The following is a 27440-nucleotide window of genomic DNA, read 5'->3' as shown; positions in this document are numbered from 1 at the left end:
TGGAAATATCGAAAGCTTGAAGCTTCGCTAATTAAGAGAAGTCAACCGTCATAAACGTCGATGAAGATCCTATCGACGGAAAGTTAGGAAATTTAATCTTTTCCCTTTACGTTTGACTCGAACGCGAACAGTTCGATCTGTTTCTCGTTTGAGGAACGACCTAACGAGTATACAGAGTCTTTCGCGTACATTACTCGTCGGAAGTTTCGAGTCATTGCGCGTTTTTATCAAATTTTGCAGAATTTAAAGAATCGAAGACTTCGCTTTGATAAATTTTTAATTAAAGAAACGTATAGTCGAGTGCAGGCGATTATTGCTGATAACTGTAACATTTATTTTAGTAACGAAATTGACAGGAGATTTGGCATAGATAATACAGGAAAAGTATTTTAAGCTTTCCATATACGAGGGAGAAAAAGTTTAATTATTTATATCGTAAAGTGGCGTCAGGGAAAACCGGTGTCTTATTTCATGAATCTGAGTCTTCTATCGAGTAAACGTTCCTCTTTAATAAAATCTATAACGTGTTAGAACGATACAACAATTTTAGTTATTCCGTAGAGTATTACGACAACAGTCTTGGACCATTTGCATGATGATCAGGATCGCATGGTCAAGCAGACAAGTAAGTGTCACAGTGTAAAAGAAAAATAGTATCGGTGCATGACGTAGGGATGATGTACGGTGGTAAAGCGAAAGCTGAAGGACATTCGAATAAAAAGAAATAATAAAAAGAAAATAGTTATCGGTTATACAATGTGAACAAAATTACGTACGTGTTTAGAGCAACGACGTTGCCTACTACAGTTGTACGGTAACGAGCCTTTAGAATTTAAAGCCTGGATATTACTCTCGCGATGCTCGTCGATTATACGATGGACATTTTTCTAATAGTTTACAGTAAAAATATTCCTACGTCCAATAGATTGAATTTCAAGTTGAAAAATAATATTAGAAAAGACTGAAAACTTCACGATTCCTAGGATTACGTGTAACATTGCGTCTGCGGAGCCAGAAAATTGATCCACCGATTGGTCTCAAAGGAAAGTTATTTATAAGTCAAAGAGTATCGTATTGCATCGTTCTTTCTTTATTCGAAGCACTCGGGAACGTTCGCTGTAAACATTTCCATTGTATCGCGATCAACGAAGAATGATTCGTTTCGTAACTATAATCGCATTTTCATCCATAATGGACAAGACGAAACAAAGCGAAAGGAAAGTTGTACGTTCTCAATTACTCCTATACGGAACAAAGATCAGAAGTTATAAGTTATAGTCATAAGGGGCGACTTAATTGAAAATTACCAAGACACTTGACATCACGCGTTGCTCGAGAGCGAAGTTACGCGGATGTTTATATCGTCTGGGAGTCCCAGAGCAGCAGTTAAGGGTTAATATCGAGAGCGCAGCGATGGTAAACGTTATAATAATACAAAGTTCCGATATTCTCTAACTCTAACCATTCTACAAATTTCATCTTTAAACAGTATCGTGATCTGGTCCTGGTTTAACCAATTGGCTGTTTTCCACGAGTATACTCGTCACGAAGAGATGGCAGTATTTTACGTTACGACGAGCCCCGTCAGTACTAAATTGAAAAATAAAACAGTCGTTTCGTAACAACTTAATTCTATATTATAACAGCCACCCGTACTCCGTGTTCGACGAGTATACTCGCCATCGCTTACTGTTCGCGACACACTTTTAGGTACACGCTTTTCAAAGAGGTCGCAACCGCTAACTGCTAAACTTTTTTATTCTGACATTGAAATTTAACAAGAATAAATCAATATCAGCGGCAATTTCAGTTCTATCCTTGGCACGTAAATACAATATAATTTACCTTTAACGAAAATGAATGCAATTATTCGTAATTATTCGCGATACTATTTACTTATATATTTTCCTATGTTGTCTTACGTATCTGTTATTTGTAATAGATGAGATCGAACGAGAAATATTAGAGGATCAGCAGCAGGGTTAATTTATCAGTGTAAAAATATGCGCAAACTTCCACGATCCAGTTATAACACGCGATATAATTCGCTATTTGCTTAGCTCGCTTCGCCAACTGCCAGCCTCGCTATCTATGTCCATGAGGATCTATTAAGATCATCATTTTAATTACACGTTGGTTGATCGAACGGCCAACGAGAAACGCGGCCGACAATTTTGATTAAATAGCCGCTAGCGTTACCGAGAACACGGCTCGTGTAAAACAATTTCGTCAGACAATTTTAGTTATCGGATTTGTTCGGCGAGACGCGCAAACAAACCGGCTTTCACCTCGTCAAAGGCTACGTTTCACGCGAAACTCGCGCCAGTTACAGCGTTAACTTCCTTTGTAGTATTCATGGTGAAATCGCCAATTCATTTCCACCGTCTAACGAGAAAGACGAAACGGACGTATTCTCGGTGAACGCTTCCCTTTCGCGTCTCTGCCGTTCTTCGAATCGCTCTGCTTCAACGCAGTACAACCAGCCAGCTCTCTCGTTCGACAGCTGACAAATTGCCTGCGTAACTTGTTTGCCGCGACCGCGAGAACTATGTTTTAAGTCGAATGATCGTCAGATGTTACGAACAATTGGAAATTATCTTCATTTCCCATATCGCTGGCCGATGCTCACGATCTGTTCAGTTTGGAAAACATGGAACAGCTCGCTGGACGATTAGTTTGAATTTTACGGAATCGCGTTTGAGGTGGAATATGCCGAGATCGTAGAATCGTTGATGTTCGACTGCTCCCACGAATACTCTGGTGTCTGTACGTTTTATCAGTCGAACCTAACATTTCTCAGTGACGGATAAGTTTCTGTTCTGTCGCGCAACACATCTGCACGCCATCCCGCGCGGCTTGCCAACCAACGGTCTATCTGCCGTCCTTCTAACACTCCAGAGGCCCAAGGACCCACTATAAAGTTGCAATTCTAGCTGCATTGTTCGCACACATGGTCTAAGCACATCTGTTTGCCAGAAAAGACTTTCTAATTCCAGAAGAGTTTTCGGCCGGTTTTTAGAAAGGTCCTTGGGTTTATTACGTGCTCTTCAGAATTACGAAGAAAGCGGAGATATACCTAACGAAAAATCTGAGTTTCCCTGTAAACAATGTCGCCTAGGACCCAAGTTGGTAGGAGGTTTCTTCCTCCTCTCTTCCTTCCTAACATTGGTCCCAACCAATCGACATCGCGGATTGTTGCCCTCACTTTACTAACTAAAAATGTAAGCAACGAATCCGCGTTCTTCGTTCAAAGGGCACACCCATACCAAGCTTTCCTCCGTATTTACATTAGAATAAGCTTCAGAGTTTTCCATCGTCTCTCACGGTGACTAGAGTTCCTGCATTCCCTATAACTCTCACCGTTTCTATATCTCTCAGAATTTCCTACCACAGTCAAAGATCTAACTTCTAACATTAAGTCTCATACCGTGTTACTTTCATATCTATATTATTGCAGCGTGATAAGTTATTAAGTGTTTATATCTATTCAATCGTGTATACTAAGTGTTGGAAATATATATTTTAACTCTGTGAGCCACAGTGTTATCATACCTGAATCACCCCTATTATCTTAATCGAAATACGGGGATCGAACTATTCGTGGTGTCGATCATTCTAATCGTAACGGGAATTTACGACTCCCGTTGACGCGTATTCTAACGACCGCGTCTCCCCGCGATAGCTCGAAAAAACAGTTTCTTTTTAAAAAATCTACACATTCTTTTCTCTGTTCGAATAGAATAGAATAGAATTCCGATAAATAAGAATTTGGTATGAAACTAACAACGTTCCAGTCGTACAGAAAGAAAATACAATTTAATTAAAAACGTGGGAGGTGGTGTAAGAATCGGCGATAGAATTCATCAAGAGTACGTGACGTTGGAAAAGCTACAGTCACAGATGTTAGAAAATGGAAACGTGATATTGAGAATTATGTAAAGCACGTGGATTGCTCGAATGATGGGGTAACTGTGGGGAAACCTTAAATACACTGATGTAATGGGATGGTTTCGTTGTGATAAAGACGATAATAACGACGATTTTATACAAATGGAAACAGCCAGCTAAAACGATAATGGAGAGGCACTTTCCCATGCCGAAGCACCCACGCCACTCGAAAAAGGGGCTTCGATCGTATAAAATTCACCGCGCAAAAGCTCCCAGGTACAGAGAAAATGTAATTTTACGCAGTTATTTCTACCGAAAGAATCATGTGACGTGGTGCTTAAAAAGATATGGAATGTATAAATATTCAAAAAATCAATTTTATAAAATTAAATCTATCGATCCATTAATAGGATTAAAAGAAAGGAATACATCCGAAATGTACACAAAATTGAAGGAAAGGAAGATTTGTATAAAAATTGTAATAATACGATGCAGCAATTTCACGATACCATTTAATTAAAGTGGGTGTATATATTTTTGAGAGCATCCTCTGTATATCAGAAATATATTACGAAATAGAAATATGTTATTACTGGTTTTCTGATGAGAATCCGAAGTGTATCAAAAATTTAATCGGCGTAGATATTTATCGACGCAACAGTTGCAATTTCACAGATACAAATATCTTGCGAGTTCTCTCATCGTCGTAATTTGTATCTCCTTTATATACATCGTCTGTCTGAATATTCTTTCTAATATTCTAATTAGACTGTAGATTTTGATGCAAATTCATATTTTTGAGGATATGATTGAAAAGAAAAAAAAAAGAGAAGTAAAGAGTATTTTGTATATTTTATATTTTCTTTCATATCACGTGCATTTTGTACAATTTTATTGAAATTGGATTACAAGAGCCAAGCAAATCGAACATCAAACGGACTACGCGTCGTGTGTTACTTTATAGGAAAATCACGACAATGTCTGTAACGTTCGTAGTATTTTACGATCCTATCTACGATAGCAATTAAAAGTTCATCAAACAGATGATTACATCACGTACGAGCCATTTGAAAGTCAAATTGTTCCATTTTCCGAAAATTTATTCTTTCTAACTCTTTAAGAGTATTACATCGTGGCTTATTAACATACTAAATAATAATTGACTGTTCGAATAGTTTGATGATTTTTGGAAAGTACGTGTCCCTGATAAATATAACTTCTACGCACACTTCCAAATCCGTTTGAAATTTCATCGATACGATCAAGTTAGGCGTGTCTCGCTACAGTGCTGCAATGATCATTTCGAAATGCTTCGTATATCATATACGCAAAAAGTTTCCAGCAACGTTGAAACAGATTCGCGAGCCACGTGTAATTTATTTATAAAAGATTTTTGCAACTGTCGAGACATCTTGGTATCTGTTAATAATCGTTGAGATATCATTGCAATCAAGTAAGTGCACTGTATCATACTTTTATAGATAGCATTCTTTTTTACGGATGGAAAGCCGTCTGATGGAAATTTGTCTGAAATGTCCGTCGTAAAATTGCATTTTCACGGGCAACAGAAAACAATGGAATTTTGTACAAAAGCGCAATACTTTAATTAGCGCAAAATTCCATTTTCCCCGCTGGGAAATTGAATTTTCTATTAAAGCGTGATACGTTTAATCAGCGGTGGCGTAAATTCAACAAACTAACAACTGGAATATTGACTTGTCACAATTTTGTGACACCGTATATGTCGTTGATACGTTCCAGTCTGGTCGTATTTACAATTTCAGAAATTTTGCAACTATTTTTTCATTTTATCCGTAACGAGAATAGCGAAGATAAGACAGGCAAACGTGGTAAAACGTTGAAAATTCGGTTACAGGGAAATCGAATAAATTTGAAGTTGAAGAAATTAAGAAAAAGTCGAAACGAAGCAAACGCGATTCCTTAAGCCACGATGTTCAGGGATTTTATAATCTTTCCGGTGACGTCTTCGACGTGGAATATCCAGAAGCTGAGAAATTGATTCTGTACGATGAAAAAGACGATGTCTCCACAGAATACAACGATACAATAGTGGAAGAATTATCGATCGACGTAAATCCTGTTGAGAAATGCTCAGTTGGTATGACCGCTAGTTACTAAAAGGTTACTAGGGTTATGTTGGTACGACTCCTAACGACGCTCTTTTGTCATAGGAGTCGACCACGCCTTAATTGCTAAGACGCATTGGGAGAGTTTAGACGTTTGCTGTGTGATTTGGTGTTTTGTATAAGAGATAAAATAAAAGGTGTGATAACCAATCCGAGTGGATCCGAGATTGATTATCAACCCCAACCTATATAAAATAACAAATCCCGAGGAAATTGGATACTTCTCTGGTCCTAAATGGCAAAGGAACAGATTATCAAGTAAGTCAAATATTTTTCCAAATGCCATTCTTGTACAATCGTTGCTTTTCTACTTACCACGTACAATATAGCGGTTAATAAATTAACGAATCATCGAATATTACTGAAAGAAAGAAATTGTACTGATATTCCAATCTATCGTGTACAAAAGTAATAATAACAGCATGTAATATAAGAATAGCTTATCTTCAGCCTTAAAAGAAACTCGGTTTACAAGTATTCTCCCTATTGCGTTCCACTCTCGCTTGATCTTCTACACGTTCATCTATATTTCGCTGTTTTTAATTTATTTTATTATTCCCTGTCTATTACACATATGTATATTGTCCATTGCACGAATCTTTATCTATCTTGCCTAATTTAATGTAAAAAAATAGAAAAATAGAAAAATTTGCTGGAGGAATACGTTTACCAAAATTTGTCAAGAATTTTAAAGAAATTTGCAGGATGAAATTCACGGTGATACCGAATTGATATTTTTGAAATTATACTTTTGAAATAATTATTTATATCATAATAATTATTCCACGAATACTTGCTCGTAGATATTAATTTATGCTTTTAATAATCATGCGTTTAAGCTATCAAGTCGAGTCGAGTAGACTTTCTAATTTCGTGGAAGATAAGTCGATTTCTAAGATAAGTCATTTCATAGAGAAAAGACCAGCTGCTAAGGATTCGCCGCCACGATGGCTAGAGCTTGGAATAGCTGCTGATTACTCCGTGGAAGAATTTCATGGAATTCGAGTACAGCAATATATGTTGGCTCTTTTAAACATCGTAAGTAATACCAAACGAAATTCTGTTATTATACTTAGATATAGAATACCTCCTCCTACATATGTACGCAAGCAACCGGGAAACATAGGGCAGAGTTATGCGTATCTCTGTATTTTCAAGGTACGCTACTTGCTTTCAAACATCTCGATCGTATATTCGGATGGAAGCTCTGTATTTTCTGTTTACACTGTTCAAAGCTTACACGTATCTTTTAAAAAGTTCAGCGAATAATTTATCCGTAATGGAATTTTGTAATCGATTAATTTCAGCCATTCGGTAATTGGTTTTCCAATGCTGTTGAGATTAATAACGTACATTTCCTAAGATAAATATAACGAATAAAATTAATTTTTTAGGAAAATTATATAAGATACGATGTATTTACGAGAGTTTTGAATAATAATTTATTTGTAAGGCTGTAATACTGTTTTAACGCCTGTTACATTTTCGTACGTATTTTAATCCTAGGTCAGTGCAATTTACATGGACCCATCGCTCGAATCCAACATGATTCTAGTGATCGTACGAATGATTTTATACGCGGAAAAACGAGACGTTATGGTAAGCGATTTCCATTAAATTAAATCATTTAACTAAAGTAGTAACTATCTGAGATACGCATATGCGAGTGTCAATTATTTTATTTTCTACTTATCTGTACAGTGTATGGTATATAAATTATATAGGTCAAAATATCTGCGCATGACGTTCTAGATCGATAAAATGCAACGAGTTCCATTTTGTTAAATTGGACAACCGTGAACGATCCCTTGAAAACAAATTTCCAAACAAACAATTTTCACGGATCATTGACAAACCTCGCATTTATCGTGTATCCGAAATATCTGTATAATCGACTATTAAACCTTTTTCATCTCTTAAGAATCTTAATTTAATGTTATAGACCTATGATAATATCATTGATATACGACACTTGCGATTCCTTTTACTTTTCTTTTTCTGCTATTCTTCTCTGCTGTTGAATCAACATTTCAACATTTTTCAGGAAGATTAAAATACTAATAGCGTTACAAGTTACATTTGATTACAATCAACAACACGATTACTTGCACATATATTTATTATCATTGACGAATATTTATATATAGTATATAATGCATGATGTAATAATAAATATAATATATTCGTAATATTTGCTAGCTTTTATTAAGAAAATATTAAACGTTGTCGTAGGTCCGCCGTGGCGATGCCAGACGATCTCTCGAGAACGTGAACAAATGGAACAGAAAGATGCTGTCCTCGAAGGACGTAAATCACGATGTTGCTGTATGGTTGACGCGATTAGATATAGGAGGTCCTTCCGGTTACGCACCTGTGTCAGGAGTATGCTATCCCGCGAGATCGTGCGCGTTAAATCGAGACGAAGGCTTGACCAGCACCTTTATCATCGCTCACGAAGTAGCACACATGTGAGTGTCCCACATGTTGGGATATCGTTGGCAAACTGAAATATTTATAACTGGCCTAGGTATTTACGCAGAGACCCTGTGCTATTTATTTATGCAAATACGTACTTTTACGAGAATAATTTGAAAAATGAAATCTCCATAGGAGAACTTATTATCTTTACCGAATATCACAACGAGTACTGTACTTTGAATCTGCCATAGATTTTTGCGTATTATGTGCGTTCTTGCATTCCTCCTTTCACCTACGATGGCTCTTAAACAAGAAACGATATCGTAACGAGAAATACAACTTAGCTGAGCGTCCACTTTGGTTCCACTAGTGTTGTCCCATACGACTTTGTGTTTGACCTCGCTATTAGGGGACTTTTTACCCAACGTTTCCTTCATCGCCTTCACTACCTTCGATTTATCGAACTTGAGACTTAAACTGGCCGTTACTAAATCTTTCGGCTTCTTCGACATCGGTTGGTGTCTCTTCGTGAACCAATTCGACGGTGCCATAAAGGTCGAAATAGCGGCTTTCGAGGATCCGCTAAGCTTACTTTTAGCTCCGTGCAATGTCGACACGTCGAAGCTATTGGAACGGAAGCTCTTCGATCGACTTTCTTTCTGTTCGGTCGTTTTTCCGGGCCAGTTTGATTTGCTATCGTCCCGGGAACTCGGCGCTTCCTCGCCGCATCGGTTGATTTCCATCGCGGAAGACGCTAACGAGCTTACGATCGATATCAGATCCGTATTAGAGCAGACAATGCCCGCAGCACCGGAAACGGATGCACTCGCGGCTCTTGGCAGTTCCGAGACGCGCTTTCGGAGAGAAGACGTCGGCGAAACCGACGGAGTAGGCATTTCAGAGAATCGTTGTTTCGGCTGTTGAGTGTAACGTTGAGCGGAACTGTTACCCTCCAGCGGCTGTATTTCGTACACTTGCTCCGTCGACGTCCTGTACATCCTTAAGCGCACCTGGCAAACGGATTGCTTTTATTCGAAAGACAGTTTCTTTTTTATCATAATTCGTGCGTTATGATACATGTTTCGATGATTGAGCCGTTAAGCGTGACAAAGCGATGGAATTGTTTTGTACAGAAATTCTTCAACACGTTGAGTGTTTAGGTGTTTAGGTACGCAAATAGACTAGAATATTTTGCAAGAATAAAATGTCTTGGTATGGTACGCTTTAATCTATCTATCCAAGTCAAAATAAGTATAAAAATCGCGTGGCAATCAACATATTTAAAAAAAAAAAAAAAAAAGAAAATGAAAAGGAGAAACAGATGCTTCTGATTGTTTAGTGCATTTTCATAAAATCTTCCAAATGTTTAATTCTCATAGAATAAAAGGGAGAGCATACGTTTGAATCTCAGCAGATTTTATTAATTCTTTGAAACCATAAATATAATATGAGTATTACATCAACTTTAGTTCATACATGTAACAACATATTATTCTGCACGTAACAGTTACATTTAATGAAACATTTATTTATCCAGTAAATCCATATTCTCTATTAAACGTTCGTTTATTAATAAAACTGCCATAATCGTCCACGCATTGTTCGCTTCCTTAATTATTTTTCAAAGTATAACGATAATCAATGATGCAACAGAAATATCACGTAACATCCCAACAATCTTACATGAGATTTTAGCTGTTTTTACTATACAAATTAAGTCATTATTAAAATAAGTCATTATAATAATATATATATGTCGGAGATGAAAGAACACCGGAACCTTCCCTTTGGAACTTTGGGAAGACCCCTAGTATTGAAATTTAGATTTCACCATAGCCGTATTAAGAAACTGTTGTCATTCGATCCGACTGTATTTATTTGAGATTTATGATAGTGAGCTCGGGCTCGAGGCGACAATCAGTCGCCGAACGTAGCCGCGGTCAAAGGGATGAACGTTTTGTCTAACAAAGGCATGAAGTAATTCTATAGCTCTTCTTAAAAGAAATACTTGGGACAGGGCACGACGGTAAACGTTTCAATGGTTTCTGCCCCGTGGCTCGCCACACGCAGACTTTGTCCTTCGGGTAAGGTGATTGCCAGATGCCAACGCATCTTCACAGTATATGTTTAGCTGGGCGAGGACCGGCTACGAATATTAAGTTTCAATTATACAAAGTCTTTCAAGTAGACAAATAGCCTGTGCCCCCACTACGGGAAGATAAGAGAAATCTATCCTTCCACGAACGACGCTTCCCGCTAGCAACTTTTCCCAAGGACAGCTAATATCTTTCTCTAACCACCAACATGGAAATTGACCAATTAACAGCAACTTCAATTTCCCTCACCCTTCGAACGAAGACTTTTCTCCGCGAATCCGATGATCTCTTGGCACTCTCATGATCGTGCCCTTAGGCACACCCATCATAGATTTCTTCGACAGCGTCACCGCGACGGAGAGCCACTCTCTCTAGTGCGATCTCATCGGCAATCGACCTGTCTTTCGTATACGTAATAATTGCCCCTTGCTCTAACATACAGTGTAACTTAGACGCTAACGAAGGGTAAAGTTCGTCATCCCGTTGACCGCGGATTCGTTATTGAGCCTAGGATCATTGTCATTTGCTTCTCGAGTATCTAATTATCGCGATTACTTGTCCAATTCCATCATAGTCATATTTGCACTAGTAAATATCTCCTCTATTGCATAACGATCACGTCTAGCGCCAATAGGGATTCGTTTCACACCCTTAAACCTAACTCTAATCTTAACGCCAACCCGACATATATATATATATATATACATACATATATATATTTTATACATACATACATATATCAATTTTTATACACATAATTATACATATTCATTTTCATTTAATATTTTCATTTAATAATTTAATAAACCTTCGTCCCGCAAAGGCAAATAAATTCACGTATAACATTTCTCTTCAGCGGCATTGTTCTAGGATTGTATTTGTTGAAAGAAGGATAGCATTAAGCGCTGGAATAAAGAATGACGAATCGTTATTCTTTAACCATCGTACTTAGACACATATTTATTGAGCTACTTGTATTTTAATCGAAGTCTAATATCCTCCATCTGTAGGCGTAAATATTACTGCCGTTGTTAATGTTATTTAAGTTTTACTACTGGAAAGGACATTTAAGTTTGAAGGCAGGCAAGTCTACTGTTCTTAAAGCTGACATTTAGACATCTAAGATTTTTTGTGTCTTTATTGACAAAAATATATTTGACTTTGCATATCTAAAATAAAGGATTTGCGTTATATAAAATAAATAGATCATCTTTCTTTAGAAAATTCAATGTGGTGAAATTAGAATATGAGATAAAAGAAATACTATGCATATGATTTGATTGAAATTTTGAAAGTGTATAGACCCTGTTTTAGAAATATGAGTATTAATTCGGTAGACTATAAATTTATATTACAAAATTAACTGTTTTCTACTTTTGTTGTACTTTTCTTCTACTTTCTGGACATTTTACTGAAAATGCTGGAGATTTTAAATCAGTAATTAATAAAGTGAATTCATAAAATAACTTTTAAACGCATTGCTATCTAAAGTACAAATTCTTACGTTTTTAAAAATATATTCTTATAGTTATTGTATGTAACGTACTTGAATCTTTACGTGTATGGTTAAAATATTTTGTCCGCATTTTATTCAGTCATTTAAAATATCAAAGCAAACTTATTTCAAGTGAAAAATAATCCTTATTCCTATAAGCAGTATTCATTACAAGAACTAATTTTACATATATAATCGTAACAAAAAAGAAACATTAAACAGGCATTTATAGTTATTGACATTTATCTTTTGTATGTTCATTTACGAGGAAATGGTACTTAATGCAAAAGCGACTGGATTTCATATTTTTAACTATTGTGTACATGTATTGAATCTTATTGTTCTTCTTAAAAATTAAATGAATACTCATAATCCTAAAACATCCTTTCTATGTTGTACTAGATATATATACAATTAAAATGTGTAATAATGTGAATGATAAACTAGTTCGAATAATTATTTTGCTTAAACGTAAGTTAATTGAAATCAGATGAATGTTATACACGCATTATACCGTGCATTATGAACTATTGATTGATTGATGCTCATATTTAATTATTAACGAGAAAATTAGAAAAATCAGATTGAATTTAATCTGTCCTTCTTATATTTATTAAGATGAGTTCTGGGGCTTGAAACACTCGAGATTAGAAATTTTGATTAATGTTTCACATTATGACTGGACGCTTGTTGTAATATCTTTTGTACGAGATACACTATACATACACAAGATCAAAATGGAATTTCGAAACGGTCGTATCGTTCAACAAAAATCTCTTTTATCTTTGATCCTCTTCGTAAAAATGCAATTCTCCTTTACAGAACATCATATAACATTTATTGTACGATATATTGTTCAATTATATTTCGAAATTTTCAGCTTCGAATCTTTGTTTAATTATACTGTAGAATTAAATATCATGCGTTATTTAAATATAGAGATAGACTAAACTTTTGTCCACATTTATTAAAGCTGTACAAACTGAGATGTTTAAATTTGCGAAATTTCATGGACTTTTATATTTAATTTTTCATCATGAATCCCGCTTTGCGATACAATACATATTAGATTTATAATATCTTAAATTTACAGTACCAATGCTGATTTTATCTGAAACTATTTGTTTGCAAATGATATCTTTCTTCGTTGGAATTACCCTTCACTTATAAATTAATAATTATTAACATTGAACAGTATTGTTAAACTTCAATAAAAATAGGATCGATAACTAAATGTTAGTTAAAGAAACTTCCTATTACAGGTATAACAAATCATATTGAATTTTGTTTAGAAAACAATAATAAAAATGGGTGTCTTTTTGTGAAAATAATTTACAGCATATCACTCGACTTATTCATATAAGAGATATTAGTTTGTTTAAATACCCTGTTGCACCCTTTTATTCATTTTCAACCCAATTTTTTCACAACATTAAAAAATATTTTAAGCCTGAAGAAAAACATGAAAAACTTCTTATTAGCATGATTTCATGCTAAACATCCTCTTAAGATATTATAAATCTTTCTTGTTTACTAAAACCAGAGCCTAACTGAAATATACGAGTATCGCAACAGGATTAATCGTAATACATGATTAAATACAAGCAATATGTAAGCTATATTTTTACTTTTTACTTCAGAAATAAATATTTCACCAGCATCGTCTTTAGCTTAAGGAAAATAAACTTGTGAAATTTAATTTAAAGCTTCGTAAAACATGGAAATGTTGCAGGATAACAAATCAGAAAAGATATATTAAATAAATCACAGTTCAGGTATCTATAACATGTGATTCTCTTAACAAATCTGTTTCATTCATCAAGCAACTGCAAAATTTCCGTAAAATCAGAAGCGGTTTCACAAATTATAGGCATTCGTAAACATGATAGATAAGAGTTAGTATCGCGGCGTTTTAGAGTATCTATGAGCGTAATATGGAAAGTAAAAAGATGTATAATAAAAATAGTTCACTTTCCAAGCTATCACTAACATTGTAACGAATTATTATACATATAACGGCTCACGAAAGTACTCGGACGCTTACAGAAACTTTCCATGAATATTTTGTTGAAGTTTTTCATGAATTTCAAGATGCATTAGGCTGTCTCAAAAGTTTCTTTCGTTTTGTTCTATTACTACAAAATAGATCATACATAAATCGATAAAATAATATAAAACAAAAAGTGTCGTGCATCTATTATTTCCTTATGAAACGAAAGAAACTTTTGAAATAAATGTAAATAGGAATTATAAGATGCTTATTGATTACCATCGGTATTTGGACAGTTAATTATGTATTGTATAAATAAGTCACAATATTTTTAGTAGCAGCATTTTTACCCCTAATCAATCATATGTTTAAAAATACTCTTTACATTGTACATTAGTTTTTTGCTATGTGTACGTCTGCAATAAGCATCTTCTAGCTTCCATATATATATTTCCAAATTAGTCTCAATTTTTACCGGTGTAATCATGATAGACACGTCTCGTTACATTGAAGTGAAGTGAAGAAAAACACTTTTCATTCAAATACGTAAACACATAATATTCATAAATTTATAAGAACAATTTTGTCCGTAGGTATTTGGTAGCGCAATTGAGAAGATGTTTTTTTTTATTTACTAGAATATTTACAATCAATTCTCGTTGAGAATTTTCAGTAACTTAGTTTGGCGTGATACAATGACATGGATTATAATAGTTTTATATTGTTGGTTCTAGTAGAAACTAAGGATTTAATCTAGAGGGTATTTTCTTTTTAGTCTGCGGATCTGGTCCGTCGTGTCCAGTAGTTGGGTCACTAATGGGATGTGATGGTTGTTGACTCTTGTGTTATATCTGCTTCTGGACTTGTGTATTTTATCTTTGACTGTAGGTATCTTGAGGTCACGGTGGATTGTTTCGTTGGTAACATACCAGGGTGCATTTAATAGGGATCTTAGCGTTTTCGATTGGAAGCGTTGGAGTATTTCAATGTTGGAGTTACTTGCTGTTCCCCATAGTTGGATTCCGTAGGTCCAGACAGGTTTTATTACGGCCTTGTAGAGGGTTATTTTGTTCTGTATGTTTAGTTTGGAGCGTCGGCCCGTGAGCCAATAGAATTTTCTTAGTTTTTCCTTTAGTTGCTTTGTTTTTTCTGAGATATGTTTTTTCCAAGTTAGCCTCCTGTCCAGGGTCATGCCCAGGTATCTTACGGAGTCCTTGCTTGGGATTATTGCGTTGTTAATGGTGACCTGGGGGCAGGTTTGTTTTCGGAGCGTGAATGTTACACGGGAGGATCTTTTTTCGTTTATTTTAAAACCCCATTTTTGGAACCACTTTTCCATGGAGTCGAGACTTCGCTGGAGAGTGGATGAGGCAATTGCCGGGTCTGCGTGGGTAGCTAATAGTGCTGTGTCGTCGGCAAATGTTGCTATTGTTACCTCGTTTGATATGGGTAAGTCGGCAGTGTAGATGGAGAATAGTAGGGGTCCGAGGACACTACCTTGCGGTATGCCGGATTCTATTGGGAATGTTGCGGAAGAGGCGCCTAGGCATTTAACTATGAATTGTCTGTTGGTTAGGTAGGATTTTAAGATGGAGTAGTATGGATGGGGTAGGATCTTTTTGATCTTGTAGAGTAGCCCTTCATGCCATACTTTGTCGAATGCCTGTTGGATGTCTAGGAATACCGCTGAACAGTATTTTTTCTTTTCAAGGGTTTGGCTGATCATGTGGGTTATGCGGTGGATTTGCTCTACTGTTGAGTGTTGTTTTCGGAAGCCGAATTGGTGGTCTGGGAGTGTTTTCAATTCTTCTAGGAGTGGGAGGAGACGATTCGTGAGCATTCTCTCGAATAGTTTAGACAGGGTAGGTAAAAGACTGATTGGGCGATAGGAGGTGGTTTCATATATTGGTTTACCGGGTTTAGGGATGAGGGTGATTAGTGAGATTTTCCAAGCCTTGGGAAAGTGTTGAAGGCGGAGGATAGCGTTAAAGATTGATGCGACGAGTGCAATCCCTTTTATGGGAAGTTCCTTGATTGCTTTATTTCCTATTAGGTCGTGATCTGCTGCTTTCTTGGGGTTTAGGCGACTGATTGCTTGTATAATCTCTGCAGAAGTGAAGGGCTCAATAGGAGGGGACATTTGGAAGGGAGTGTGCAGGTATTCGGTGACGTCCGCTGCAGCTATGGAGGAATGGGATTGAAATACTTCAGTCAAGTGTTTGGCAAATAGGTTGGCTTTTTCTATAGGGCTACGCGCCCATCCACCCTGCGGACGGCGGATTGGAGGTATTATTTGTGGGGGACGCGTGAGTTTCCTGGAGGCTTTCCATAGTGAGTAGTTAGAGTCGGCTGTGGGGGACAGGCTGGCGAGATATTTGTGAAAACGGTCATTATTGTAGTTTTTTATGGTTTTGGATAGTTTTCTAGTTGCGTTGTTTAGTTTGCGTTTGTCCTCCGGTGTTCTATGGGTCTGCCATATCCTTCTTAGTCTACGTTTTTCTGCTATTTTTTTTAATATGTACTGGGGGTATTCGTGATTGCTGATGGACGTTATTGCCGGTGTGGAGAAGCGGATAGCGTTTATTATGCTCGTGTTTAGGTATTCCGTGACTGCTTCGATTTCTTCATTGGTTTTTAGTGAGGTTGAGGCTGAAGTTGTGTGGGTAAAGACTTCTCTAAAGAGCTGCCAGTTGGTGTGTTGGTTATGAATGGAGCCATTAGGTGTATTCTCGATGATTGTTGAAATGACTGTTACTATCACGGGGGAATGGTTGGAGGAGAGATCAGCCGAGGAATTGATTTGGACGTTTCTTGACGAGATATTTATAGTTATGAGGAAATCAAGGAGATCGGGTATTTTGTTTGTGTCGGTGGGCCAGTGTGTGGGTTCGTATGTGGTAAGGTAGTTGAGGTTGTTGGTTATTATGCTGTTGAGGAGGTTTTTGCCTCTTACTGTAACCAGTCTGCTGCCCCATTGGGTGTGTTTGGCGTTGTAGTCTCCTCCGGCTATGAATCTATTGCCCAGGGTGTCCAGGAAGTTGTCGAAGTCTTCTTTGGCGATGGAGTGTCTGGGAGGGCAGTATACAGCTGAAGTGATGATTGTACCATGACAGTCTTCTATTGCTACGTTTGTTGCTTGGAGGTAGTCTTTCTGGAATGGTGGAAGTTCGTAGTGCTTGATGTTTGATTTGATTATGATTCCGGTGCCGCCGTGGGCCTTTCCGCTGGGGTGTTGTGTGTGGTAGAAGTTGTAGCCATGTACTTTGACGTAGTTTTTGTCGGTGAAGTGGGTTTCGGATATGAGCATCACATCGATTTGCTGTTGTTTTAAGAATAGTTCTAGTTCAAATTTGTGCTGAGCTAGACCGTTGGCGTTCCACAGAGCTATTCGCATTGGTTTTATTTTGCTTCTGTGCATATGAATTTGTCCATGAAGAGTGTGAGTAGTGACAGCAAGTTGTTAATTTGCTCAGTTTGCTTCTCGATAAGTTTTTCGAGTCTGGTAAAGTTGTCTGTGTTTTGTGGGGTGGGAATTCTATTTTCTGTGTGTACACTGTGTGTTTTCGAGTTGTTTACGTTTCCTTGCGTTGTCTGCGCATAGGATACTGTTGGTGTGGTGAGTTTTTGGTGTTTAGGTTCTTGTATGGTTATGTCCTTGGGTCTCAGTTTTGGATACTTTATATTATGTAGTGTTTTGTAGGCTGAGCATCCTTTGTAGTTCACAGGATGCTCTCCTTGACAGTGGATACACTTGGCGGGGGTTTCCGGGGATTTAGTGCATTGGTCAGTGGGGTCATTACCTGCACATTTTACGCACCGGAAGTTATGATTGCAGTATTTCTGCGTGTGGCCGTACCTTTGGCACCTTTTGCATTGTATTATTTCTTTCTTTACAAGAGGTGGCTCGAACTTAACTATGGAGTTCATCAGCCGATTGATATTGTAGATTTCTTTGTTGTTTGTTTTTTGTTTTAAGTCTATAAAAAATAAGGATAGTGTAAATTAAAAATAAGGATAGGAAAATAATAAACATGACTAATCTGAATAGTTTAATTGTCATCTTTATCCAAGACTCGCATAGTCAATCGAGCCATTCGGAAACCACATTGACCAACTCCAAAATTGAAAAGTAGAGAAAAGTAATTACAAGTATCGCAAGTGGTGAGACAATATGCGATAAAAGTGAAAAGATGAGCTTGGCGTCAAGCTCTAAGGAACTAGAGGTTTTGTGAGAATCAATCGTGTACTTGAACGATGAAATTGCGAAATTATGAGATTGTCCAAAGATGAAGTTGGTCAATTTGACTTTCGCCAGGCTCGATCGTCACTACGACAGTTCTCGCGTATCGAAACTATCTTGATGTTTGTGTCGACAGGTGAGACGAATGAGCGATCGTGGCGGAGAAGGATCAGGACCATCGCCGAGGGAAGCTACTTTCCTGTCCACTCTCTCTCAAACATCGGCTCCTCAGATAGGTGGCCGAAGACATTCGGTCGTTACGATTGAAAGAGTGTCACCGACTTTGTTTGGCCGTAATCGTCGCGAATCAATCGCCGGTTTTCCTCTTGGAGGCGTGACCAGAATATTGCCGAGTCGTCGAGATCCAGAGTCTCTAGAATGTCCGCACCACCGAGCGGTAGAGGAAGCACGCACGTAAAAGCGAGGAAGGTAAGGATCTTTCGTTTATTTTAGCCGTTCTATCTCCGCTAGTTTGCAGACTAAGAAAAACCGAGTTTAAAGTTGACGAACTTCTATACGATCGTGCGAAGTTAAGATTTGAAAGAACCAAATATTCGTTGCTTTACAAATATACGTCCGTACAATCCGATTTGATTGATTTTAGACCTTGCATCAAATAGATCTCTATATAAACAGATAATTTCTGATTCTAAACATTTGTATCGCTTCTTCTTCCGCTTTGAAATCCTCTACAAACGCCTTTTATAGTCGTTCAACTTTTCAGCTCACAGAAAAGAACATTACGCGTATTCCTAGCAATCGCCCAAAGACTCGAACGTGTGCTTCGATAAAGCTCGCTTAACTTTCATCGACACATCGATAACTTTGCGTTCCAAGATGTTATTACGCCCTAGAATCCCTAACATAATTTTAGAACCAGAATTTCTGTGCAAAACAATTCCATCGCTTTGTCACGCTAAACGGCTCAATCATCGAAACGTGTATCATAACGCACGAATTATGATAAAAAAGAAACTGTCTTTCGAATAAAAGCAATCCGTTTGCCAGGTGCGCTTAAGGATGTACAGGACGTCGACGGAGCAAGTGTACGAAATACAGCCGCTGGAGGGTAACAGTTCCGCTCAACGTTACACTCAACAGCCGAAACAACGATTCTCTGAAATGCCTACTCCGTCGGTTTCGCCGACGTCTTCTCTCCGAAAGCGCGTCTCGGAACTGCCAAGAGCCGCGAGTGCATCCGTTTCCGGTGCTGCGGGCATTGTCTGCTCTAATGCGGATCTGATATCGATCCTAAGCTCGTTAGCGTCTTCTGCGACGGAAATCAACCGATGCGGCGAGGAAGCGCCGAGTTCGCGGGATGATAGCAAATCAAACTGGCCCGGAAAAACGACCGAACAGAAAGGAAGTCGATCGAAGAGCTTCCGTTCCAATAGCTTCGACGTGTCGACATTGCACGGAGCTAAAAGTAAGCTTAGCGGATCCTCGAAAGCCGCTATTTCGACCTTTATGGTACCGTCGAATTGGTTCACGAAGAGACACCAACCGATGTCGAAGAAGCCGGAAGATTTAGTAACGGCCAGTTTAAGTCTCAAGTTCGATAAATCGAAGGTAGTGAGGGCGGTGAAGGAAACGTTGGGTAAAAAGTCCCCTAATAGCGAGGTCAAACACAAAGTCGTATGGGACAACACTAGTGGAACCAAAGTGGACGCTCAGGTAAGTTGTATTTCTCGTTACGATATCGTTTCTTGTTTAAGAGCCATCGTAGGTGAAAGGAGGAATGAAAAAGAAAATCGTAAATCGTAAAATTTCTTCCAGAGAATGCACTTTATCGTAAAAATTAATAAAGTCAACAACAACGTGAAATTAAATAATTGTTGTTTGATATTCTGTATTATCGATATAGGTGAAACGCGGAGAAGATAATTTGCAATCATTGCGGACAATATCGCAGTGACATTATTATCAATCGGTAATATTAAAGATAAAATTCATATGGGATGAAAACAGAGCGTCAAAAGTGGTTATTTTTCGATCTTCTTGCGAAGGGAAAATTCCTGCAAAATGTTTAAGAACGGCTCTCAACAAGGAATAAAAAATGTTATTACAGTTCCATTTTCGTGTTCGTTTTTTTTTCTACATGATCCATGTGAAATAATTCTTCAGATGCTCTGCTGGTAAATGAATCGACGTTTGTAATAGAGGAAATATGAAGTACAGCGAGATCGTTGTTGGCTATTGTTCTACACCGATATCGACAAAATAATTCTTCGACAACTCTATTGATAAATCAATTGTAGTTTGAAATCAAACGAATCTGAAGTATCATCAGTTTGTTGCTACGAGAACAATAGCCACCAACGATCTCGCAGTAATTCGGATTCGTTCGATTTTAAACTTCAATTGTTTTATCGACAGAATCTCTGAATAATTATTTTGCTGGTAAATTCTGCTGGTATATCGATTAGAGTTTGGAATCGAGCAAATACGAAGTACAAGATGGCTATTGTTCTCACGTAGCAACAGTCTGATAGTATTTCAGATTCGCTTGATTTCAAACTTAGTTCCCTTGGTTTAATTACTGATTTATCAGCTGGATCAAAATTTAAAGAAAATGAAGATCAAGTGTAGCGCGTAAGTTTGATCTCTGCTTAATTTTTTCATCTCTACACTCATCTTATCTTCCTCGCTTTTAGGTCTGCGATGTCGTCCATAATGTCCAACCGAAGATTGTGCGTACTTCCTCTACCGCTCGGTGGTGCGGACATTCTAGACTCTGGGTCTCGACGATTCGGCAATATTCTGGTCACGCCTCCAAGAGGAAAACCGGCGATTGATTCGCGACGATTACGGCCAAACAAAGTCGGTGACACTCTTTCAATCGTAACGACCGAATGTCTTCGGCCACCTAGCTGAGGAGCCGATGTTTGAGAGAGGGTGGACAGGAAAGTAGCTTCCCTCGGCGATGGTCCTTGTATTTTTGAGCTATCGCGGGGAGAAGCGGTCGTTAGAATACGCGTCAACGGGAGTCGTAAATTCCCGTTTAGGCGCTCTAGGCCCTTGAGAGTTATAGGAACTGTCGGAGTTCTGGATAATGTGAGAGCCTTAGGAGACTCTAGGCCGTGTAGGCACCTTGAGAAATGATGAAGGAACTCTGAAAGATATAGGAACGGTGAGAGCTATAGGGATTATGGGAACTCTAGACACCGTGAGAGACGATCAAACACTTAGAGAGGTAGGAACGGTGAGAGTTGTAGGAAATGCAGGAACTCTAGGCACCGTGAGAGACGATCAAACTCTAAAGTTTTATTCTAATGTGAATGCGGAGGAAAGCTCGGTATGGGTGTGCCCTTTGACCGAAGAACGCGGATTCGTTGCTTACATATTCAGTTAGGCAAGTGAGGGCAATGATCCGCGATGCTGATTGGTTATGACCAATGTTGGGAAGGAAGATAGGAGGAAAAAGCCTCCTACTAACTTGGGTCCTAGGCGACATTGTTTATGGGGAGACTCGGATTTTCCGTTAGGGAGATCTCCGCCTTTTTCGTTAGGCCACTACCTGCTTTCTCCGCAATTCTTAAGAGCACGTAATAAACCCAAGGACCCTTCTAAAGAACCAGCTGAAAACACTTCTGGAATTAGAAAGTCTTTTCTGGCAGACAGATTGACTCAAACCATGTGTGCGAACAATGCAGTTAGGATTTCACTTTATGGTGGGTCCTTAGGCCTATGGAAGGTTCGAAGGACGGCACGTAGACCGTTGGCTGTCACGCCGCGCGGGATGGACTGCGGATGTGTTACGCGGCGTAACAGTCCTGATTCTTCTCCGCCACGATCGCTCATTCGTCTCACCTATCCACACAAACATCAAGATAGTTTCGATACGCGAGAACTGTCGTAGTGACGATCGAGCCTGGCGAAAGTCAAATTGACCAACTTCATCTTTGGACAATCTCATAATTTCGCAATTTCATCGTCCAAGTACACGATTGATTCTCACAAAACCTCTAGTTCCTTAGAGCTTGACGCCACGCTTATCTTTTCACTTTTATCGCATATTGTCTCACCACTTGCGATACTTGTAATTACTTTTCTCTACTTTTCAATTTTGGAGTTGGTCAATGTGATTTCCTAATGGCTCGATTGACGACTATGCGAGTCTTGGATAAAGATGAAAACGATTTGAATTCAAGTAATTCGAAACCATTTTGTCAATGTGAACCTATTATTTTACCAATGTGAATCTGTAATTTTGCTTGAAATATCCTTCCAAGTTTTTATGATGATTCAGACTGGTCAAGTTACCTGAATCAAACAACTATTTTCAAGTTACTTGAAACTATTTTGTTAACGTGTACAGTTGCTTAAATCAAGCAACTATTTTCAAGTAAGTTAAAATCATTTTGCCAATGTGAACCTGTAATTTTGTCTGAAATATCCTTCCAAGTTTTTATGATGATTCAGATTGGTCAAGTTACCTCAATCAAGCAACTATTTTCAAGTAACTTGAAACTATTTTATTAATGTGTGCAGTTGAGTGAAGCAAGTATTTTCAAATAACTCGAAGCTATTTTGTTAACGCGTACAGTTGCTTGAATCAAGCAACTATTTTCAAGTAAGTTGGAACTATTTTGTTAACGCGTACAGTTGCTTGAATCAAGCAACTATTTTCAAGTAACTCGAAACTATTTTGTCAGTGTGAAACTATATAGACACTAGTTAATTCCCATACATATGTATAATGTACAATGTATAATAAACAGAGCTATTTTTTCAGATCAGAAGGTACGATCAATCTTTTTCTTTAAATATATTATGCTAAAAAGATATAAAATGGATTCGGAAATACAAATAATTCCCTTTATTTAGCACACAACTGTTATACATATATCTTATACTCTTAAGACCTCAAAAACCTACTCGCACGCACGCTTGCTGTCAACCGACTCTTCCAGATACTTCTAACGACTGGCTCTTGTCTTTTGTCTCAACCAAGACCCGGACGTCCTCTGATGCTTACACACACATTCACATGTACAGTGTAAATGTATCATATTCCCAACAATTGTATTGGAAAAATTTGAAATGGATCGGAAAATGTATATGGAAGTTACAGGACCTTTCTCGAAAATTATCGACAGTTCAAATATCAGGTTGTACAACAAAAGAGTCTTTCGTTTTATAAGAAAATAATAGACGCACGACGTTTCTTGTTTCCTTTATTTTATCGAACTACGTACGTTCCATTTTGTTCTATTAAGGTAAAGACCACGACATTTGACAGATTAGCTGTCGTGTTTGTATAAAGATGCATTGTCGTAAAAGACATATTCGTAGAGGAAAGACACTTTTGGGGCAACCTAATATTTGGCTGAACCTGACAAAACTGTACGCTTGTAATAAATAAAAAAAAAGCCTGCTACGCCCTTTCGATCATTTTAGCTCGAGTTATGTATGGGTCGACCCAATTACGTTCTTACAACGTTAGAGGATACCTTCGTTTTGAAGAAAATGAAAAAAGATCGCACATTTTCGTTTCAATTTTCTTGATTAAAAATCTTCTCCCAACGTTACAAATATGTTTTATTATCGTTAAAATAGGGACAGACTCGAAAGTACAAAAATTGCAGAGTCGCAACTGATGTAACGAACATAATCATGATAGTCGTGTCTCGTTACAGCGTTAACGGGATTTCAAAATGTTTGGCATAATACGCGATCCTACGCAAAATTTCCGCCAGCTCGGTGAAGTTTCGGCTATCCGAGTCTCGTATTATACGATGTGTTTCCAGCTTTCTCCTAACTGCGCGTTTTTTTTTTCGAAATTTTAACGCCGGCACCGCGCGAACAAAGTAAATAGATTAATTGAACTTTTAATCGATCAAATAGTCAACTAAACTGAAACGCAAGTACGATGTTAAGTTATCGAAATCAATTTTACGATTTTACCGTACGAACGCCGGTATCATCCGACCTTTCGGTATTTTCCGAGTTTTCTATTGTTCGTGTGATACGCGTCACCTCGGAACGATCAAGATTATTCGAACACTTTCGCAAGCCATAATAAGATTACAGAAAAAAGTACTTTGCTGTGAATACACGTTTCATCGGAGGAATCGAAATTTGTACAGGACGAAGTAACGTCGTTCGAACGAAGCTGCGATAGACTTAAAGTTGGGCTGTACAATTTCTAGATTTATATTAATCTTATAGAACGAAAAGACCCAGAGCTCTATGAACGTTCTAAGAGAACGGATCTCCTTCGGCGTAAATGGCGCTCCTTATCGGCGAACGGCTACAATATCCTGAATCTTTCTTTTCGACGGTTTCCACGTCGATCGAGAGAAACTATTCGTCGAAATGGACTATCCGTGGCTGATCTATTACGGCAGAAAGTGAAAAAGAACGTAAACGAAGGAAATGGCCGACATAAAGGACGATAACTGTTAATTTAAACGTAATAGAACGAAAGAATACGACGTATTCGTTAAAGGATATTTAAGACAATTTAAATTAAAATCGATTTTCACACGACGTTCTTCGATTTTTTCCAGAACCAGATTATATCTATGATAACGTTTCGATTATATCGTTTTATGCAAAAGAAAGCCAATTATATGATTGAAAGTAGAAATTTGGATCAACGTATGGATATCCTCCTATTTCGTTGCACGAGTTGCGAATAACCTGTCGAATAATGATAAAGATAGAAACGAATATGACAAAGGCATAACGAAGGAACTAATATTCAGAATTTCGTGCGTTTAATTCCTCGAAAATTGCACTTTTAAACGCATCGGTCTCGCAGTTCAACCTGCCGGGAACAAAGAATTTTATCGGAAACATCGTTCTAACATTTCAATTTTACAAACGTTTCGCTCTGCTTCGTTAAAAGCTGCGCGTATTTGGTAGATAGAAAATTATGCACATACGTTAAAACGTATAACGCGCAACAGGCAAGGATATACGCGTACGCGCTGCAAACGCGTTAAAAGCGAAAAATATCGCTGAAATTATTTTCCCATAATAAAGAAATCGTCGGGCCTCTTACGAATACAAAAGATAATTCGTTAAGATTATAGTGTATATTAATTTTACCATAACGAGTTTAACAGAGCTTTCGAAACTAAAAGCTTTATCACAGACGATAAACCCTTTGAGTGCTGAATACTCACGGCCTATGTCGTCCGTAAAGACGGCGCGTGTCTAGCGCTGACGATCGCTGTGGATGGAATACTTTTTCGTTAGACTGAACTCTGTTGATTAACTATTCAAAGCGCAAATCGTAATAAGTTATAGTAGTTTAAATGATTAAAATGAAAGAGATTAAATGATTCAAGAGCGTTATATTTTAGTTATTTTTAATTATTTATTATAAACATTGAAATTTACAGTTAACTAGAATTTGGGTAATAAACTAGAAAACTAAATTTAGTAAATATGTAAAATCCCTAGAGTTCGTGTAGGATAGGGATTCTTTTTGTTTTACGGGTAGCACGACAGGCTGTGCTTAACGGAGAGATCGATACGGACGAGCAGTTGAAGAAGTACATGTTCCCCAGACGGACGGACAGAGAGTTACATTAGAGAGACAGACCAGGCTATAGAATAGTTGTTTAAGATTGTAAAGACTGAAGATTTAAGATTTAAAGACTGAAGAAGAAAGATCGGTAGCTCAGGACGTTCAGGTAAACATTGCACCAAAGACTTATAATTTCCCGTTTAGATAATCATCGTTATTGATTGTTATAGACGCATATTAATTGTTGTTCATTTTTTCATTTTATCAAATCATTTCATAATAAAAAAAACTCGATTTTCAGACTTCAGAATCGATCCCTGAATTATCCCATTATTGAACCTTATAAATCGATTTTCGCCACGTCATGCCGCTGAGAGTTAACCTACGTGTCGTCATGACCGAGAACGCGAAAGGGGAGAAGATAGAGAGTATAAAATATACAGACAACAAATGACCTAATAGGAATATATTTAAATATATTATGCAAACGTTGGACAACGTTATGTTTTGTTAAGCTAACAGGATACACTAAAAATACATTATCAAGAAAGGGGATGTGGCCCATAAGCAAGTATGTTCTTCTACATATGACCATCAGACAGTACCTGTGATGCGGTTATCCCGGAAGTACATTGCGGAGTCGGTAGAGAGCGTTTCCTGACCTCTCGCCAGGGAGACAATAGATGAGGATTTAAGGGTGTCGAATCGGGATCCATGCAACGCGGAGGCGACTCGTTCCTTCGCCCTTCCTCTTCGCCCGATGTGCTTTCCTCTATGACGATTTGAGGCTCGCCATAGTTTGCCACATTCACATTCGGGCTGTACCATTGTCTTCTCATCTTGATTTAGAAAACTCTCACTTGAACATAAATAAAACGTTTCTTCGTTGAAACCGTATCATAGTGGAGAACGATCGAACAGTACAAAAGAATGAATAAAAATAAGTCACATTTTTATTAATTTTCTTTTGTATGTAAAAACAAATCTGATAGATTCAAAGATACAAGATCTTCCGATCTTCCTTTATTGCATGGACGAGCAGTTGAAGAAGCACGTGTTCCCCAGACGGGTGGACAGAGAGTTACATTAGAGAGACAGACAAGGTTATAGAATAGTTGTTTGAGATTGTGAAGACTGAAGATTTAAGATTTAAAGACTGAAGAAGAAAGATCGGTAGCTCAGGACGTTCAGGTAAACATTGCACCAAAGACTTATAATTTCCCGTTTAGATAATCGTCGTTATTGATTGTTATAGACGCATATTAATTGTTGTTCATTTTTTCATTTTATCAAATCATTTCATAATAAAAAAAACTCGATTTTCAGACTTCAGAATCGATCCCTGAATTATCGCATTATTGAACCTTATAAATATAACACGAGTTAATAATTTAGTTGTGTGTGAAAAATTCAGTGCTTGGGAAAACTAAAAAAACCAGATGTAGAGTTTTCTTACAAGTGGTGACCACTTCAACAATAACGAGGTACTATTGGCATTTGTTTACTGCCGTAAGGAATGCATTTATATTTATTTCACGCAAACGTAATAGTATTACTTCTGCATAGGTGTTCGGAAAAATTGAAAAACCCATACATGCGTCCTTAGTCCATGCCGAGCACTTACAGAAAACGCATATATATGTCCTTAGTCCACACCGATAGCTTTCGCCAGACACCTATATGCGC

General features: G+C 37.6%; 2 protein-coding genes and 2 long non-coding RNA genes across 7 annotated transcripts in view; 3 read left to right on the top strand and 1 right to left on the bottom strand.

The window, feature by feature from the left end:
• LOC126914796 (A disintegrin and metalloproteinase with thrombospondin motifs 3-like) overlaps positions 1-20347 on the top strand; it is a 76474-nt gene extending 56127 nt beyond the window's left edge. Inside the window, exons 1-4 of one of the 4 annotated variants that reach the window (XM_050719216.1) lie at positions 7038-7073; positions 7542-7634; positions 8268-8503; positions 20139-20347. In XM_050719216.1, the coding sequence (XP_050575173.1) occupies positions 7053-7073; positions 7542-7634; positions 8268-8503; positions 20139-20142 (354 nt within the window). In that variant the 5' untranslated portion in view covers positions 7038-7052 and the 3' untranslated portion in view covers positions 20143-20347. Of the gene's footprint in view, positions 1-7037; positions 7074-7541; positions 7635-8267; positions 8504-18410; positions 18685-20138 lie in introns of those variants that run through there. The other 3 variants (XM_050719217.1, XM_050719218.1, XM_050719219.1) reach the window with 3 other exon arrangements.
• Positions 2160-4472, top strand: LOC126914933 (uncharacterized). The gene is made up of 2 exons (XR_007709953.1): positions 2160-2766; positions 3745-4472. It is a non-coding gene; the product is annotated as an uncharacterized LOC126914933 (long non-coding RNA).
• Positions 20348-20663: 316 nt separating the features above from the next.
• Positions 20664-26720, bottom strand: LOC126914254 (uncharacterized). Its single transcript, XM_050717901.1, has 3 exons — positions 26360-26720; positions 21947-22084; positions 20664-21267 (listed from the first exon to the last, which is right to left on the bottom strand). Exons 1-3 carry the CDS (start codon positions 26591-26593, stop codon positions 20905-20907), a joined length of 735 nt encoding a protein of 244 aa, XP_050573858.1. The 5' UTR covers positions 26594-26720; the 3' UTR covers positions 20664-20904.
• On the top strand, positions 25632-26321 carry LOC126914867 (uncharacterized). Its single transcript, XR_007709887.1, has 2 exons — positions 25632-25920; positions 26056-26321. It is a non-coding gene; the product is annotated as an uncharacterized LOC126914867 (long non-coding RNA).
• Positions 26721-27440: the final 720 nt, after the last annotated feature.

Source organism: Bombus affinis, chromosome 3, assembly GCF_024516045.1.
Source record: "Bombus affinis isolate iyBomAffi1 chromosome 3, iyBomAffi1.2, whole genome shotgun sequence".
NCBI classification, from domain to species: domain Eukaryota; kingdom Metazoa; phylum Arthropoda; class Insecta; order Hymenoptera; family Apidae; genus Bombus; species Bombus affinis.
The sequence above is the reverse complement of the archived record's forward strand: the minus strand, read 5'-3'. Positions and strand labels throughout refer to the sequence as shown.